This window comes from Lepisosteus platostomus, chromosome 19, assembly GCF_059453375.1.
Source record: "Lepisosteus platostomus isolate fLepPlt1 chromosome 19, fLepPlt1.hap1, whole genome shotgun sequence".
Lineage (NCBI taxonomy): Eukaryota > Metazoa > Chordata > Actinopteri > Semionotiformes > Lepisosteidae > Lepisosteus > Lepisosteus platostomus.
The window spans coordinates 11,029,059-11,048,767 of NC_142629.1; the positions used below are offsets into that span (position 1 = coordinate 11,029,059).

Below are 19,709 nucleotides of genomic sequence, written 5' to 3' on the forward strand. Positions count from 1 at the left end.
ACTGAAATTCAAGAACTGAGATTAAAAGGGAAAATGCAGGTCAATTATAAACTTTAATTACCAAGGCTTTCTACCAAACAAATCAATAAAATAACACAAATGGAGTTTATTCCAGAATATCCAGCAGTACAAGTTTGTTAAGCCACAATAAAGTTTCCTGTTTTACAGGTAGGACCTTCTACCAACGCCAACATGAATATTTAAGTTGCAATGATGTACTTCATTTAGGATCCTGGGATCTAGTGGCACTGGATCAAACCAACAGAAAGACATTACCTGTTATTTTGTAAAAGCCAATGAAACACTGCTTCTGTGAAGGCAAACTTTAGAATCAGAGGTGTAAAAACAAGAAAGCATCGTTTTCCATGACATTATTAACTGGCTCTGACCTTTCAGGTTGGTTCAATGCCCTTGTTCTGAAAACAAAGTGGTCTTGTACCACTCACATATGGCAACGTTACTTCTTTATAAGATGTGACAAATCAGACGTTACTCTTTGGCCTATTAAAAGAAAAAGTCCTGCAGGTGTGAAACACTGAGCAATTAAATCATCTTTCTTGGATTTCATGCTGCTACATGTTTTTTTTTAATAAAAAGCTTCAAAGATAATTGCATGGACACAAAAAAATTATTTTCCCTAAATGTTTACAATACTATGTAAGCTGCAATATCCCTTTTTGTCACAGGCTAAACATTAGGTTTCATATAGATCTGATTTCTCTTAGTGAATACATTTCAATTGCAGAAATTCCAGTAAATATGACTTCTGCATTTTTAGAGATGTTTAAACATCTTTTACCAATCCCTGCAAAAAAATATCTGCCACACATCTTCACAAAGTGTCTTAAGACAACAGGCTTGATTTAATTTGACTACATTTGACTACACCACTTTTCATATTCTGTATTTGTGGCAACCATTCTATACAGACTGTACTAGAGGACTTATAATAGATTAAAATCACATACTATCACAGAAAAGCAAATAATTAATTCTGAAAGTTATCCATTTAAAGTTTGCTTTTCTTTGTGTGGGTCAAGTTCAGTCCTATTATTAATGTTCTGTTTTCTTAAAGATGTATTTTACTTGACACATTTGAAGCTTCATAGAGATCATCACTAAAGATCTTATTGCCAATTTTTCCTTATTAAGATGAGATGAGACAAGGATAATAATAATAATAATAATAATAATAATAATAATAGCTTACACTTATATAGCGCTTTTCTGGACATTCCACTCAAAGCGTTTTACAGGTAATGGGGACTCCCTTTCACCACCACCAATGTGCAGCATCCACCTGGATGATGCGACGGCAGCCATGATGAATGCAAAACTGCAGTAACCACATTTTCATAAAATAACATTCTGCCTTCATGAGGGGAATGTGAAAAATGCACTCTTATTTTAGCATTAGTTGTGTTTCCTGTGGTGACAGAACCAGTACAATACTTGTACCCTGTCCCGGGCCTTAACAGGATCTGGCCTCATGGCCTAAAAGTAAAAAATAAGTGACTACACCTCAATGTGTTCATCACTTGTTTTATCATTCAGGGCATCCCTGTACTCAAAGAAGACATAACAAGTAAATCTAGCCCATTTTGAAAGGTGTGCTTCCCAAGGTCCTACAATGTGTGTATTTGGTCATACTGTATTTTAACCCCATCTATTTATTTTGACAGCTGTAAGTGAAAGAATATTTACAGAATATTCAGGCTGTTATAATAACATGGCTGGTCCTTAGATTTGTTTTGCTCTGTAAATATGCTTTACTCACATAATGTGCAAAACCTAACATCCACATTAGATGCAAGTTTTTAAACAACTTTGGCAAGTTTGGGCAATTATTCTGTGTTTTTCTTAATCCGTGTTTAAGTAAATACAAATCTTCCTGGGCAATGTTTTTCTTAAATATAGTTTTATTACTTTGAGAATGACTGGGCGAAGAAAAATGAATCAGTGGTCTATATACAGTCGGTTCACTGGTATTTAGTCAGGGCTACTCTAAAAAGATAAAGCCTAAGGTGAAGTCAGTCCAAGAAAAGGGATACTGCAACTTAATGACCTTCAAACTAAACCTAAGACAAGACATTTTGTCTCTGGATTCCATTTGTGTCCTTCTTCTTTCCATTCATACAATATCACTTTGTTTCAACTTGAAAGTTCTCTGGCACCGTCTACAGATGGCTGGTTGTTATCTCCCTCCTCACAATGTCCTTTGGTTCTGTTGTTTCTTGTTCTGTTTTGTCTGAAATCCCAGCTCTTCATTGTCAAGGGAGGAGGCACATTTAAAAATACTGCCATTTTCCAAGGACTGTGTCTTTGATTGCATCTACATACTGTGCAGGCACCCAGTAAACCCAATAGTAAGATGCTTCTGTGGGACCAAGCTGAAATGCCTGAAATAAACAAACACATTATATTAAAAAGGATAAAAAGTCATAAAACTTTGAAAAATAAAATTAACAACTCCATTAAATATTCTTGTTCGTATGCTTTAATATCCTCAGGTCATTAGTTTACTTCAGTATGCTCTAAGGTACATTTTTTGTGATGAAGAAATATAAAAATGTCCAGGTCCTCAAGAATGCATTCATTCTCATGGCTAGCTCTGGAGTCACGAAGAGGATATTGAGAATAGCATTTACAGTACATTGCTGTCCAGAAACAAGATCCCTCTACATATAGACAACAGTTGTTTGATGTTTCATTATTCTTCTTTGTGACTAGAGAAGCATTTCATACTGTAGAAGAATGTAGAGATGCTGCCAGGAGAAATTTACCGCAAACTTTCTTGATTTAAATATTTTGCTTGTTTTTGTTTTGAATACCCACCCATCTATTTTCTGCAAGGTCACACTGGCATTAGGAGCTTTCCCTGACAAGCAACGAGTGCAAGTCAGGACATACCATGGATAGGATGCTAGTCCATCACAAGGCAAACACAGACAAGCACACACTCACACCAGGGCTAATTATACAGACGCCAATTAATCTACCTCTTTGGACTGTGGAAGGCATGCAAACACCGGGAGAAAACACAAACTGCATTCAGATAGCACCCCAGGAATCGAATGTAGGGGCCCAGTACTGTGAGGGAGCAATGCTTACCACCACAACACCGTGCTGCTCAGATTTTGAACTTTATTTCTTAAAAACATACCAAAACAGAATCTTTAAAAAAAGTCACAGTAAGGTCTTGACAGGGACTTGACGGTTCAGTGCAGAGAACCGTCGAAAATAGCTCAATTTGCATATAACCAAGTCCACGGTTGCATAATGTACCACAGTATATATAGTATGCAGGGTTAAAAGACATAAGTAATCCTGCCTTATATGATAATAATAAAAAAGATGGTAATTAAATTGCTAATGCTTTGGCTTGAAGTTATTTAATATAACACAGATCAACTAAAAGAAACAACTGTAATCATAAATTTATAAAAATCTGTTAAAAATAACTGGTTAGGATGTGGGCCGGAATGGCAGCGTAATACAGATCACCTCCCTACAATTTTGTTATAAAGTCCTGAAAAATATGTTTTTTTTACATTATGTTTGAAAAGTAATAACTATGGCTGAAGGGGCTGTCAGGAGAAGCAGGAGATAACTACCGACTGCGGAAAATATCGAAACTGCAACTTCTGACCGCAGTCGGAGCAGCTCAGCGAGTTCTGAACAAGATGGTGTGGATGCCAGTCTTCAGAAAATATTACAGGAATCTAAAGACTTCAGATGGGACAATAAACAGCAGCTTACAGATATTAAACAGGAGCTGAGCAAGGTTAATAAGAGACTGGATAAGGCAGAGGGATGGGAAGAAGTGGAAACAAAAGAAGTGGAAACAAGGGTCTTAACAACAGAAACTGTGATAAAGAATATCCTGAAACAACAAAATACTTCAGGAAACGAAATTAACAGACCAGGAAGGAAGATCAAGCAGAGAAAACATTCGGATTTACAGAATCCTCGAAGAATCTGCGGGACGTTGCATGGTCACCTTCCTTGAAAATCTGCTGAGGGGGGGAACTTGATTTACCGAAGGATGTGGAACTGAGAACTGAAAGGGCGCATAGAGCGTTAGTGCCTGAAACTTAGAGGCCCTGACGCCAACCCTGAAATTGCAAAAAAAAAAATTTCAGACTTAATTTCCAACGAGGCTACAAGTGTTCTATGAAGACGTTACCTGTCTATACGATTCAGCAGTGGAAGCCAAAAAGGACATGGCAGAGTGGGGACTTAAAGTTCAAGTTATACCGCCAGCGCCTACATTGGAAGAAGCAACTGAGCAACTGTTTACTTGGCAGAAGGCTGGCAGACGGGGTGGCCCTGGGAAAGACCAGTCCTTGAAACAGCAATATAAGGAGAAACTACAGAGTTTCAGGCAGAGATCCTCCTTGTAAGATTGAAGTAAATTGATACAGTGTTAAAATTCGGTCAGGATTTAATTGTTAAGTTGTTATTTTTATTTATATTTTGAATAAGTTTCCTGCAAATTAAGAGAATTTGTAAATGTCGGGATAGCTGGTAACTACGACTAAAGTGACTTATTTATTTTTTTATTTCTCTGGTTACACTCTTTTTTTCTTTCGGATAAGTTTAGGAAAATTTGGATGTGCCATCACGCCACCTGCTTAAGGGCCCTCCTCCAGAAGAGAAGGAGGATTTCCCTAACAGACTTTCCTTTTTTTAAAAAAAAAAAGAGAAGCCCATACAGGGTTCGTTTTAAAAGTACCCCAGTTAGAAGAAGTACTGTGAATGAGACGGAGATGTATACAGTTTTGTTTAAGATTGTTTGGTTAATGTTTTTGTTTATTGTGTTTTTTGTTTGTGAGGCATTATTAGAGAAAACTGATGGGAAGAGGATGTTTAACAAAATGAAACATATGTCTTATGGGAAAAAGTTTGAAAGTTCTACCATTTACATAAAATATGTCCAAGCAAGACCTTAAAATAGCTACATTTAATGTTAATGGAGTACTTAACCCTATTAAGAGAAGTAAGATTTTCTCTAAAATGAAGAAAGAATGGGCTTAAATTGTTTTTTTTATGTATTAAATCTATTTCTCCTCATATAAATCTGGACATAGGAGAGGTGTGGCTATACTGATCTCAAAAGGTTTGATTTGAGTTGCTTACAGAAGTTAAAGACAAGGAGGGGAGATATGCATTAGTATTGGGAAAAATGGAAGGGAAATTACTAACGTTACTTAATGTATATGACCAACCTGGTAGTGATTTTAATTTTTATAAAAAAATGTTAGTCTTGATGGCTAATACACAAGGGATACTGATTTGTGGAGGTGATTGGAATGTGTGTCTTAACCCCAGGCTTGATTCTACAAATATATCTTCTCAGAAGGCTGAGTCATTGCATAAAAAGATTAATGTACTGATGGGGGAAATGGGAATAAGATATCTTTGGAGAGATTTCTATCCAAGTGGGTGAGATTAAACTGACTATTCCTTCCCTCTTTCAGTATATAGGATAGGATTCAACATTGCAATATTGGTAGAATTGATTTTTCAGACCACGCTCCTATGTCATTGTCCATACGATTAAGTAATAATCGTGGAAATACAACATGGAGGATGAACTCCAGTCTTTTAAACGATCCACAATATAAAGCACAGATAAAACAAGAAATAAAAATATTTTTGGAGGAGAATGATAATGGGGAAGTGTGACCAGAGATGATATGGGACACATTAAAAGCAGTTGTAAGGGGGAAAATTATTGCTCTGAGCAGTCATAAGAAGAAGGTAAAGCAACTACAATTATCTAATCTGAATATAAAGTTAAAAGAGTTGGAGAAAAAACATCAAGAAAAACAGGATTCAAAAAAACATGCAAAAAATAAAGATTAGAAACAAAATAGATGTCTCAGGAAATTTTTTTTAAATTATATTTACGAGACAAAAATATTACGAGTCAGGGTCAAAAACACTAAAGCTGTTGGCAAGAAAATTAAAAAACCAACAGACCGATTATACAATATATAAAATAAGGGACCAGAACTGTAATAGTGTATTATATAAATGGGAAGAAATCCAAAACACTTTTACAAATGACAAATTTACAGAAAACTATATACACAACCCCATTCAAAAAGTGAAGAAAAGATGGATGCTTTTTGGAATCTCTTGGTTTACCAACTCTTACGGAAGATCAAAATAATATTAAAAAAGCAACGATAACACCAGAAGAATTGAATTAAGTAATTATGAGCCTCAGAGCTAATAAATCACCTGATACTGATGGTTTTAATTCAGAATAGTATAAAACCTTCCAAGCAGAATTAATACCAAATCTTCTTTCTGCTTGTAACTAAGCATTAATTGATGGGTAACTCAGCATTAATTGATGGAAAAATGCCCCCATCATGGAGAGAGGCTATCATCTCAGTTATCCCTAAAGAGGAGAAAGATAGATTAGATTGTGGATCATTCAGACCAATCTCACTCCTTAATGTGGATTATAAAATTTATACAGCAATACTGGCTAAACAAATTGAAAAGATTCTTCCTCATTTGATACACTATGATCAAACAGGGTTTAGTCAAGATAGACAAACCCATGATAACATTCGACGCACATTGCATATCATGAACCATATTCAACAATATAATTTAGAAGCTTATTTGATGAGCCTAGATGCTGAGAAAGCTTTTGACTCTGTTAGTTGGAAATACCTCTATAGGGTCTTAGGTAGGTTTGGTTTTTGTGGAAAATATTATCAAAGGTATTCCAACCTTATATGATAGACCAACGGCACAAATTAAAATAAATGGTTATTTATCTGCTAGTATAACTTTAGAACGAGAGACTAGACAAGGCTCCCCTTTGTCTCCATTGCTTTTTGCTCTACATATAGAGCCACTAGCCCAGTGGATACGACAAAATAGCAAACTAAAAGGTAAACTAAAAGGAATGAACACAAGATAGCACTGTACGCAGATTATGTTTTGTTATATCGGGAGGATCCCAATAGTTCATTTCTAGTACTAATGAAACTCTTAGATAGCTTTGGCTTGCTAGCAGGCTATAAGTTAAATGTTCAAAAAACCCAAATTCCTAACCTTTAATTACAACCCTTCTGATTTTTTAAAAAGCAAATACCACCTTAAGTGGGACCAAAGTTCACTGAGATATCTAGGAGTCTATTTACCAAAAGATATTTCTACATTAGAAACAATTAATTATGGACCCTTTATAACTAAAACTAAAGAAGATATACTGAAATGGAACCTAATCCCTTTTAGGAGTTTTATTTCTAGAATTGAATCTGTAAAAATGAATCTACTGCCTTGATTACTCTTCCTATTTCAAGCTCTCCCCGTAAAAGTCTCTGCAAAACAATTTTCAGAATGGGATAATATGACTTCTAGGTTTATTTGGCAGGGAGAAAAACTAGAATTAGATTCAAAACATTGCAGCTTTCAAAAGATAAAGGGGGTTTGGCTTCACCACATTTGAAAGATTATTATTATGCATCTCATATTAAACCTCTCATTAATTCTTGTAATCCAGAATGTCAAGCTAGGTGGAAAGATATTGAATTATCCCTTGTAAACAGCCCCCCAATTCAGGCATTATTAGGTAATAGGAATTTAGACAAAATTACTCAAAAAATATTCAGTCCATGAATAAGGTTTCAACTAAGGACATGGAATACGATTACAAAAGAGTATCATTTAGGTGAAGCGATAAGGATACTCAGATGGTGCGCCTATGATACAGAGTTTAAACCAAATAAAGTGGATAATAGATTTAAAATTTGAATCACAAATGGAATAACTGCATTTTGTAATATAATAATAATAATAATTATAATAATTGCTTACACTTATATAGCGCTTTTCTGGACAATCCACTCAAAGCGCTTTACAGGTAATGGGGACTCCCTCCACCACCACCAATGTGCAGCACCCACCTGGATGATGCGACGGCAGCCATAGTGCGCCAGAACACTCACCACACATCAGCTATCAGTGGGAAGGAGAGCAGAGTAATGAAGCCAATTCATAGAGGGGGATTATTAGGAGGCCATGATTGATATGGGCCAATGGGAAATTTGGCCAGGATGCCGGGGTTACACCCCTACTCTTTTCGAGAAACACCCTGGCATTTTTAATGACCACAGAGAGTCAGGACCTCGGTTTTACGTCTCATCCGAAGGACGGCGCCTGTTTACAGTATTGTGTCCCCATCACTGTACTGGGGCATTAGGACCCACATAGACCACAGGGTGAGTGACCCCTGCTGGCCCCACTAACACCTCTTCCAGCAGCAACCTTAGTTTTTCCCAGGAGGTCTCCTATCCAGGTACTGACCAGGCTCACACCTGCTGAGCTTCAGTGGGCTGCCAGTTGTGAGTTGCAGGGTGATATGGCTGCTCCTTATAATATCCTTTTTAAAATAGTGGCGCATTTGAAGACTGATTCATATCCATTATTAAATGGATATGATTCAGTCTTCAAATGCGCCACTATTTTAAAAAGGAGATTATAAGGGGAGATTTAGATATTGTTAATGATGGGGTAGTGAAAGTAGTTACAGATGCCTACAAATCAGAATTAAGTAAAGGTATTATATCTAGATTATATAAAGTTTTTATGGAAAAGAAATTATTTTCTACAGAGTATATAAAAGATAAATGGGTGAAAGAAAGTGAAGTTGGAATATCGAATGAAGAGTGGCTTAAAATTTGTGAAATTCAATGGAGATTTATGGAGAGTTTTGCTGGAAAAACATTGTTCGATTTTTCATTACTCTGAGTCAGAAGGCACACCATACTGGGGACTTTCAATGCTGGAGACAGTGCGGAAACCAAAGTGATCATTGGTATATATTCTGGAACTGCCCTAAAATAAGGCTTTTCTGGAAGGGGTTACATGAGGCCCTGGAAACTATATTTGAAAGGAATGTACCCTTTACAGTTGACGCTTTATATTTTGGCAAACTGGATTTTGATTGGAGGGGAACTGACAAATATTTGTTTGGAATCCTTATCAGTATGGAAGAAAGTTATAACAAGAAAGTGGCTTCTCCCAGATTTACCAACAATGAATGATTGGATTGAATTAATAAAGGAAATAGATATAATGGAAAAAATAACATTTTCACTAAAATTACAAATGAAAAAATGTGTCAAATATTGGTCTAGATGGGTTCAGTACATTAAACCTTTAAGGTCAGAGTTTGTTGAGATACAAAATAACTGAATGTTAATAAGGTACATTTATATAGTCTCCTCCCTTTTCATATTCAGAAATGTATACATCTTCCTCATTTTGAATGTATATAGTATTGTTAAAAGTGATATAATTGTAAAATACTAGGGGAACAAACAGGAATAGACAATTTGTGCTTGTGATGTATAGTCGAATGTGTACTGTAAAAGTAAGGCTAAATAATGATGGTTTATATGTAAAATGTTTTTGTTTTGTTCTCTAAAATATTTATTTTTAAATCAATTAAAATAAATAACCTGAATCCCTCCTCTGTGCACTTGATTTCTCCGCCTCCATGATTAGCACACCCCACTGTAATGAGACATACTACAAAACTGTCAGAGAGACTGTAAAGTCATCTCCAGCCTGTCAGTTCCCTCAACGCCAACACAAAATCTGGAGTTTTTGTTACAATATAAAAGCAATGCCATGTTGAGCTATAGATGCTGGGTAGTGGGTACTTGAGCAGGAAGCAGGGAGAGGGTCACTCATTAGTTAGATTCGTCTCACAATCCTAAACAGTTATTTGAAAGCTGCAGTTAACAATCTCCAGCTAGCTTTCATCCTGCTCTGCTCTTGTTCTATACAAGACCCCTTCAGTCAGACTGAATCAAAAAAAAGCTAATTTGCTATTGTTAAATTTGCAGATTTCGAGACCCTACTCTATATACAAAAAAAGGCATCGGACTACAGCAAACAAGTTTTGCACAAGCAAAATGTAATTTAGTTGTACTTCTTTCCACCAGAAAACATTCTGCACATAAATGAGATTTAATGTGATTTAAAGGTATCAGTCTTCAACCAACTCTGTAAAAAAACATGTTTTTGGCTGTAGTTACTTAGAAACAACACAATGCATAAAGATTGACATTAACATGAAAATCATTCGTGACAAAGTCCTACTAGTCAGTCTAAAAAAAAAAATCACATGCCACAAACATGTCTAAGGAGTTATCGGGTATACTCTGAAATCAGGTAAATCAGAGAGGGAAGAGAGCTGTTGGCATGGTGTTGTGTATATTTGTGGTGCCAGTTTAAAATTGATTACCTTGTGTGCACATTTTTAGAGAAATGCAGAAAATTAGAAATTAATATGACCAAGTATATTTATTTTTTAATGATTATTCTACCATAAGTATATAATTTGTAAAGAAAACCATTTTGTCAGAAAAGCTTTAAATTAATTCAGGAACCAGCATTCACATTCTCTTTACAAATTTGTTCAAAAGTAAGGACAACTTTAAAACCCAATTTATTTAACAGACAGTCTAGTTCTCAAACAGGTTTAAGACTTAAGAATTTAACTTGAAATATCAGAAAAAGCAATATACGATCATCAGCATTAAGTGAAATTTGATGTCTGCCTGTTGGGCAGTACTGATTGGTAAAGGCCAGGGGGAAATGTACCCAGGACTCTTTGCAAGGGTTTAAAGAGAGTCAGGACCTCAGTTTTCTGTTTCATCCAAGGAATGGAGCCTTTTCGTGTAATTGTATTGGTTTGTGCAGGGTTACCACATAGGCTTATATACCATTAGACCTCAGTATATAAGTTTAGGTACCTTGAAATTTCTGTGACTGCGACATGTCTTATGGTTGTAATATCTTATTGTTCCACAGCTTGTGACAAAACCATGTCTGCAGTACTTTTTTTTATTAAAACCTTTAACTATTTCAGAAATAGTACTGGTAGTACTGGTAATTATTGGCAGCAATTAATTTTAATAAAAATGTATTCCTAAAACAAATTAGACTGAAAGGGTTAAAGATATAATCCCTAATTGAATTAAACTATTAAATCCACTTAAACAGTGTAGATGAGGGGGAGGAGACAGGCTAAAGAAGGATTTTTCTTTTCTTTCTTGAGACAACTGAGACATGGATTGCGCATGTGAGGGAGAATGGACAAGAAAAAAATATTTAAGTGTCTTTGAAAAAGGTATGATATTAGGTACCAGGTGCACTGCTTTGAGTGTGTCAATAACTGCACTGCTGCTGGGTTTTTCTACGCTAAACAGTGTCCTGTGTGTATCTGGAATGGCCCACCACCCAAAATACAGCCAATGGCAGGTCAGTGGTGGAAAACAGCTCATTTGATGAGCATATCAGCAGACGGTCTGATGATGCACAGGATATCTGAATATCATTGCCAATCAGGTGCATCCCTTCATGGCAGCAGTGTATCCATCTACGAATGGATTGTTTCAGCAGGATAATGTCCTGTGCCATAACGCAAAGATTGTTCTATGAACATGCAATGGCCTGCCCACTCACCAGATCGCAAACCAACTGAACATCTGAGGGACGAGATGGAACAAGCTATTCAGAGTAGAGATCCACTACCAGCCAACTCAACACCACTGTGGAAGTCTTGGTGGAACCTTGTGGAATACTTTCGACACCTTTTGAGTCAATGCCCCAACAAATTGAGACTGAGGGCAAAAGGGGGTACAACACAATATTAGGATGACGTCCCTTATGTTTTGTACTCTCTCTGTAATAGTAATATATGTTTGAGAGGTGACAGTAGCTACTCTTTCGGTACCTTGAAAGTTTAGTGTAAAAGTTCTTCAGAAAAATTGTATCTATTTTTGGGTCCTTGGAATTCAATCACAGATGGACCCACAACTTAAACTACACTGAAATAATTAATAATAATCATAATAATTGCTTACACTTATACAGTGCCTTGCGAAAGTATTCGGCCCCCTTGAACTTTTCAACCTTTTGCCACATTTCAGGCTTCAAACATAAAGATATAAATTTTTTATTTTATGTGAAGAATCACCAACAAGTGGGACACAATTGTGAAGTGGAACGAAATCTATTGGATTTTTGAAACTTTTTTAACTAATAAAAAAATGAAAAGTGGGGCGTGCAAAATTATTCGGCCCCCTTGCGTTAATACTTTGTAGAGCCACCTTTTGCTGCGATTACAGCTGCAAGTCGCTTGGGGTATGTCTCTATCAGTTTTGCACATCGAGAGACTGAAATTCTTGCCCATTCTTCCTTGCAAAACAGCTCGAGCTCAGTGAGGTTGGATGGAGAGCGTTTGTGAACAGCAGTTTTCAGCTCTTTCCACAGATTCTCGATTGGATTCAGGTCTGGACTTTGACTTGGCCATTCAAACACCTGGATACGTTTATTTGTGAACCATTCCTTTGTAGATTTTGCTGTATGTTTGGGATCATTGTCTTGTTGGAAGATAAATCTCCGTCCCAGTTTCAGGTCTTTTGCAGACTCCAACAGGTTTTCATCCAGAATGGTCCTGTATTTGGCTGCATCCATCTTCCCCTCAATTTTAACCATCTTCCCTGTCCCTGCTGAAGAAAAGCAGGCCCAAACCATGATGCTGCCACCACCATGTTTGACAGTGGGGATGGTGTGTTGAGGGTGATGAGCTGTGTTGCTTTTACGCCAAACATATCGTTTTGCATTGTGGCCAAAAAGTTCGATTTTGGTTTCATCTGACCAGAGCACCTTCTTCCACATGTTTGGGGTGTCTCCCAGGTGGCTTGTGGCAAACTTTAGACGAGACTTTTTATGGATATCTTTGAGAAATGGCTTTCTTCTTGCCACTCTTCCATAAAGGCCAGATTTGTGCAGTGTAAGACTGATTGTTGTCCTATGGACAGACTCTCCCACCTCAGCTGTAGTTCTCTGCAGTTCATCCAGAGTGATCATGGGCCTCTTGGCTGCATCTCTGATCAGTCTTCTCCTTGTCTGAGCTGAAAGTTTAGAGGGACGGCCAGGTCTTGGTAGATTTGCAGTGGTCTGATACTCCTTCCATTTCAAGATGATTGCTTGCACAGTGCTCCTTGGGATGTTTGAAGCTTGGGAAATCTTTTTGTATCCAAATCCGGCTTTAAACGTCTCCACAACAGTATTACGGACCTGCCTGGTGTGTTCCTTGGTCTTCATGATGCTCTCTGCGCTTTCAACAGAACCTTGAGACTATCACAGAGCAGGTGCATTTATACAGAGACTTGATTACACACAGGTGGATTCTATTTATCACCATCAGTCATTTAGGACAACATTGGATCATTCAGAGATCCTCGCTGAACTTCTGGAGTGAGTTTGCTGCACTGAAAGTAAAGGGGCCGAATAATTTTGCACGCCCCACTTTTCATTTTTTTATTAGTTAAAAAAGTTTCAAAAATCCAATAGATTTCGTTCCACTTCACAATTGTGTCCCACTTGTTGGTGATTCTTCACATAAAATAAAAAATTTATATCTTTATGTTTGAAGCCTGAAATGTGGCAAAAGGTTGAAAAGTTCAAGGGGGCCGAATACTTTCGCAAGGCACTGTATAGCGCTTTTCTGCACACTCCACTCAAAGCGCTTTACAGGTAATGGGGACTCCCCTCCACCACTACCAATGTGCAGCATCCACCTGGATGATGCGACAGCAGCCATAGTGTGCCAGAAAGCTCACCACACATCACAATGGGGATTATTAGGAGGCCATGATAGGTAAGGGCCAATGAGAAACACCCCTACTCTTTTCGAGAAACACCCTGGGATTTTTAATGACCACAGAGTCAGGACCTCGGTTTTATGTCTCATCCGAAGGACGGCACCTTTTTATAGTATAGTGTCCCCATCACTATACTGAGGCATTAGGACCAAAATAGACTGCAGGGTGAGCTCCCCCAGCTGGCCCCACCAACTCCTGGGAAAAACTAAGGTTGCTGCTGGAAGAGGACGTCTCCCATCCAGGTACTGACCAGGCTCACACCTGCTTAGCTTCAGTGGGTTGCCAGTTGTGAGTTGCAGGGTGACATGGCTGCTGGAGATGCAGTAGTATTGTGGTTTTCCTTAATTCGAAATCACAGATACAACATATGGTATTGTTTAAGCACTTCCTATCCTTATGACACTAAATTTCTCTTGGAAAAGCACCCAAGAATAGTTCCATTAATTACATCATGCTTATCAGCTAATCCAGAGTTAAAATGCTTGAATAAAAAGCTTTGGGAGTTGTAGGATTTCAATTACAGAATCTCAAACAATGTTGATTTACTGGCTGAAAGGGAGACTTTATGAACAATTGTCAATGGTTAAACTTTTTTTTTTAAAAGGTTGTAAACAATTACTTTTCTTATTATCTCACCAACTTAGAATTGCTACCTGTTCGCACAGCAGTATGATTAGAAGGGAAGCAGCAAATCACTTAGCAATTCAAGCCCCTACAATCCCAGTTACCAAAAGCACACCACAACATGCAAAATTAATATGAGCAAGTACATGGACACAGTCAATGGAACACTGTAGATTTAAACTGACACCTTGACACATTCCTCAAGTGACCCATCTGTTTTATGGGGCTTTCCTTTGCTCTTAATGTGCTTAATTTCATTGAGCCTACTGTACTCATTTAAATGAGAAATACAAGATAAAAAATAAAAAGGCTCTCTGGATTTAAAACTGAGCGATAAAATCAATTTCAGAACTTTAGGTTTTAGTCAACAAAAGTGATAGGTCAACAAAATAAAACACTTACCATCATGTGATAGTCTTCATGCCCTTCAATAGGTTCAGTAATCACGTTCTTGATTGAGCCCATTGGGATCTTCTCTGTTCTCTCTGTGGGAAAATTAACAGTAGTTTACAAAGCTTGTAATATTCCAGGTCATGTTATGCATGCAATTCACAAAGCAGTCCCGTATTAGTCTCACACAAAGGAGATGACAAAGGATCTAAATTAAATCAAATATTTGAAGTATTAAATCACTCCAGAAGTCTAATTCAGAATCAGCTGGACAATGATACAGAAAAGGCAATAGAAATTAGGAAGAACTGCATTTAGAAATTAAAATAAGGGGTATTTCTTAACAGAAAGGGGCTTTTGGTGAAGAATTGGATTCTTTGAAATTTTTCAAGAGGTGTGTGGATTGAATTTCTGGGTCAATAAATGACTAATCACATAATGACAGAAAGAAGAAAAATGAACTCTCATCTGTAAGCTTTCCAACATGCTTCAACTCTAAATCACACAGTAAATCTCAGACATTATTCAGAAGGTATTTATATTTGTTGCGAGTTCCCCACAAGAACATATTAACATTGGATTTAAACCCTCTTGCACTACAGTTGCAACAGAAAAGCCTACAGCAGCAACATTTAAAATTTAGATATTATTATACATCAACTTAATATAAAAGACAAAAAAATCACCTGCAGTCCACTACCTCCCCAAAACCACTGCATCACAAACAGGGAACACTAACTCAGTTGCCTGTTTGTAGCAGCAGTACATTTGAAGCAGATTTGATGTATTATCTCTAAAGTTTGAAAATACCATAAAAACAACACTGCTGAAATTCAGAAGAAACAATATTAGTTATTTCTGCAAACTACCACTAAAGCTTGCCCAGCCTCCAACATTAAAAAAACTGCATTTAAGATCATTTTACCTGTTACCACAAGTGCTCAAAAGAATGCCATTCCAGTAAGATACAAACAGGATGTCATCTTACGTTACTTTCAAATCCAGCTCAAGGAAAGTAATCAACGCTCTTTAAGATGCACTTGGCAGAAAACAGAATTTATGCCTTTATAAGTTTGTCTGATTATGATCATTCTAATATTACAAAAAAAAAGTATTTTCAAGGTAAAACTGAGGACTCTTGCTGGGCAATGAAGCTCAGCCATACAAGATGTTCTCACCCTTGGTTCCAATCCAGAGCTGGTCTTGTTCAAGTTTAAACGTGAGCCTCACTTTTCCACCTGATTTGTTGTACATTCCAGATAAAGGCACTGTTGGCAAGCGCTCCTGTGGAACAGACCAGGAATCAGCAGCTGTTCATCAATTATGAATGTAAAGTAACTGCAACACTAATACAGCTTCTCTCACCACGGAACAGAATAAGAGCCAGTTTTCTGTAACACTTCTAAACAACTGACATAAAGAGTGCTGATCTATTGCTCTTTTGCAAAGTACAAAAATAATCCTTACACAAAACATCAAATCTAACATGCCTTTATTCTGTATATCTACTTTCCAGAGCGAGAAATCTCCTTAAATTAAAATTACATTTCAATTAAATTAAAATGAAGCTGAAAACCAGCTCTAGTACTGAGATAGATATTTTAAAATCAGTAAACTTCTCCCTTACAAACATACAAAAAAAGCCAAAACAATTTTACTATAGATATGGAGTTTACATAGCTCACGATGCACTCCAAATCTTTTCAACTTACCTTTGTTCCTTTTATGGATGGCATTATATCCTCCGGTTTCCCTTTGTCCAGCACTTTTCTGTGTTGCTGAAAGAATGGCAGGTGTTAATCTTTCCCTAATCAAAGGTATGTAGCAAAACATAACATACAGTTGTGTTACATTACATTGGGGACAGTTATTTAAAGTTGTGTAATTTACCACCACAACCCTCAACTGAAGTAAGTGGTTAAAAAATGGGTGAATGATCATTTATTGTACATCCGATTGTTCTCCGCCATAAATCCTATATAGAACCATTACCTGTTCCATTACTTGATGTGCACACAATCTTACTACTTTATAATATGGCCTATAAATATAATCGAGCACTGCTATTCTCTGAAAAATACTGTACCTTGATTTGTTTGGAGTAATAATATTGTGCTTTTTGAAACCATGGGAAACGGACTGGATCACACTGCAGTTTATTTTTATGTTTTACAATCTGCTGGTTCTCGTCAATAAGCTTGTATCTGATACTTCAAGCATGGAACTTTGAGGAAGTTTGCACTGCAAGATGTGATAGTTGTAATAATATTTCAGTACCTTCACGCTAAGAATGAGCAGGTTACAGTGTGAGCAATCTGAGATCCAGATTTGGTTTAACCCACCTAATTAGGGATGAACTCTGCCATTAGATGGACTGAGCAAAAGGCTGATGATGTGGGGAGGGATGCAAAACAATTAACATTCGGAAAGGGTTTTCATAACCTATACTTATACATAGTTTGGCAGTGGTTAGAGTTTGTCTACAGATCTTTCACTACTAAAAAGTTCAAGATCAAGGCCTACCAGATCAGACAGCACCTTGAGATCGTATGATAGTGTTTTAACTTATGCGTCTTGTAGTTTGCATTGTTTTCTTCACTTACTGAACACCGTGCATTTAAAGACTATACTTTTCTCCATATCCACATCTTTGTATACTATTCTACTCCAATTTGTGCATCATGCAATGTTTTAGTAGTACTGTACATCAACTTATTTTTTATTTATGATGTTCTACATTGCTTTAATGCTTGAATAAAGACATCAAGTATTTTCATTACTATCAGTACACATGCAGCTTGAAAAGCCTGAAATGGACCAAACTGCTGTGCAAAAAAAACTAAATTGTACTATTTTTCCACCCAATAAGGTTCAGCCCCTTATGTAATGAGATGCTGTTTTATAAAAACTCACCTTTTGCCGACACAAAGGTTCCTTTTTATTTTCCTCTGCTTTTACATCTTGCTGAATGACTTCCTTAGGTGTATTCACTGCTAAAACATCATTTATGGTAGATCCTACTACCATTATTTTTGCACCATTTGTTACTTTAATTTCACGCAGGGTCTTGTCTTCTGGCAGCAGTCCTTTATACATCACTTTTTGCATAGCAGGGGGAAGACCTACAGAGACAAACAAACACCATTTAAAAAAAAGGTGTACTGAACTTCATACACTAACTTGGGATTCTTAACTCAAATCACTATTAGACAAAATAATTCATAAACACACATTAAAAAGGAAGCTCCTTGAACAATCTGAAGCTGACAGACTGCAGTATTACAGTACAACCAAACAGCTGCAACCAATCAGAAAAACAAAAAAAAAGTTTTGAAGGGTAAGTCACTGGAGAGGACACTGGTAATAACTGAGGGTGATAAATTATCAAGCAGATGTAAATGTGTATCTTTTTACCTTAATCTTTACTCAAAATATTTAATGTGAGAAGAAATGCAGCATATAGTAACAGCCTCAAAAATTCACCCCGCAGTTGTTGTCAAAATAACGTCTTTGCCATAAAGCTATACTACAGGACTTTTTGTAGAGGAATGCTTACCTGTAAGCGAGTGAATTCTCTCTTTTAGACTGGCTCCAGTGCCATCGAGGGGAATTTTTAAATCGTACTTGTTCTTGTTCCAGATAATTTTCAACTCTACCATTTCTTTCCCATCATCGTTGTCGCTCCCGTTGCTGACGGCAGAGCCCTGAGCTGTGGAGTTTTCCCCATGTGATTGCGATGCTTGTTCAGCGGCCTCGGCATCCCCGTCACCGGCTTTTCCGTACGCCACCGGCTCCTTCATGGGACTGGCACCAGTTTGCATCATACTTTCACCCCCTTCAACGCAAAGAGAAACATAAGCATTTAACTAAGAACAGAGCAACACTGCATTGCTGCTTCCGCAGTTAAACTTGAACTTAAGCAGTACTGCAGACTCATTCACAAGGCAGCTAACCGCTGCAGAAACCCCCAGCTCTATTTTTTCTACAGGATTTTAAAACACTAGTTTACTCGCTTCATGTATGTAACGTGTTGATACTGATATGCACTGATACTCCTCCCTGTCAGTTATACGTAAAACGTAAAACTACATATTATATACGCCTTTTCACTCACAACTTCGGTGAAAAATTCGTCTTTTCTGCGTGTCCTCCATCACCTGTACAGTATTGCCAAGTGTAAACTTTTACACAAAGTTAGAATTAAAAAACAACATATCAAAACCAGCCCAATATTGGAAGCATGTAACTGCCTGCCCCTTTAAGAAAATAAGTCATACTGCATTGAAATTACAAACTTATTTACTGTATGACTGAATGTATAACTCTTGGTTAACTTAAAGAAACTGCAGTTTCATTAACACCGCCAGCCTGGCTTTGGGCTACGATGACTAACAAGGGTATTTTTGTATCACTTGCATTTAGCAATGACAGCTGCACCCTGTTCAAATCAATCTCATGATTTTCAAACAAAACATTCCAACATGACACCAACAGGACATGACAAACTGTCCAACCTACATATTTTCACCTCGAAAGATATAGAGAGAGACCGTGGTTTCTTTTTTTCTTTTTTGTTTTTTAGTGAAGAACTTACATAACCCCCTTCTGCTCTGTAACGTAAGCGACCACAGAGTGTTACATCGCCTACAAAATTATCATGATAAACGATTGGCTGGCTACACACCCATCAGGTTAATCGGTATAAGTTATACAACGTTACGCGTATGTCAAATAAAAGCAGGAAAACGCTAGGGTTGTTGTAACGGTATAAAAATCCATATTCTCTCTGTACCCACCATCCTGCGACGCCATGATGATTGTGTACAATAACGCGGGGAGCCTGCTGGGAAACCTGCGTGCCTCTCCAGCTCGAGCTGACGGGCTTCCGTAGCAACCCGGCGCTGCTTTTAAAAGTTCAGAAATCACTCACTGTTCTTCAGTGTATTTACAACAACAAAGCATTCGTCTCGAAAACAACGATTA

The 19,709-nt window shown here is 37.2% G+C and overlaps 1 protein-coding gene across 1 annotated transcript; it reads right to left on the bottom strand.

Annotated features, from left to right (window-relative positions):
- Positions 1 to 82: 82 nt before the first annotated feature.
- ubfd1 (ubiquitin family domain containing 1) lies at positions 83 to 19,643 on the bottom strand. Its single transcript, XM_088612758.1, has 7 exons — positions 19,523 to 19,643; positions 18,283 to 18,561; positions 17,640 to 17,848; positions 16,439 to 16,504; positions 15,905 to 16,010; positions 14,739 to 14,821; positions 83 to 2,399 (listed from the first exon to the last, which is right to left on the bottom strand). Exons 1-7 carry the CDS (start codon positions 19,536 to 19,538, stop codon positions 2,289 to 2,291), a joined length of 870 nt encoding a protein of 289 aa, XP_088468884.1. The 5' UTR covers positions 19,539 to 19,643; the 3' UTR covers positions 83 to 2,288.
- Positions 19,644 to 19,709: the final 66 nt, after the last annotated feature.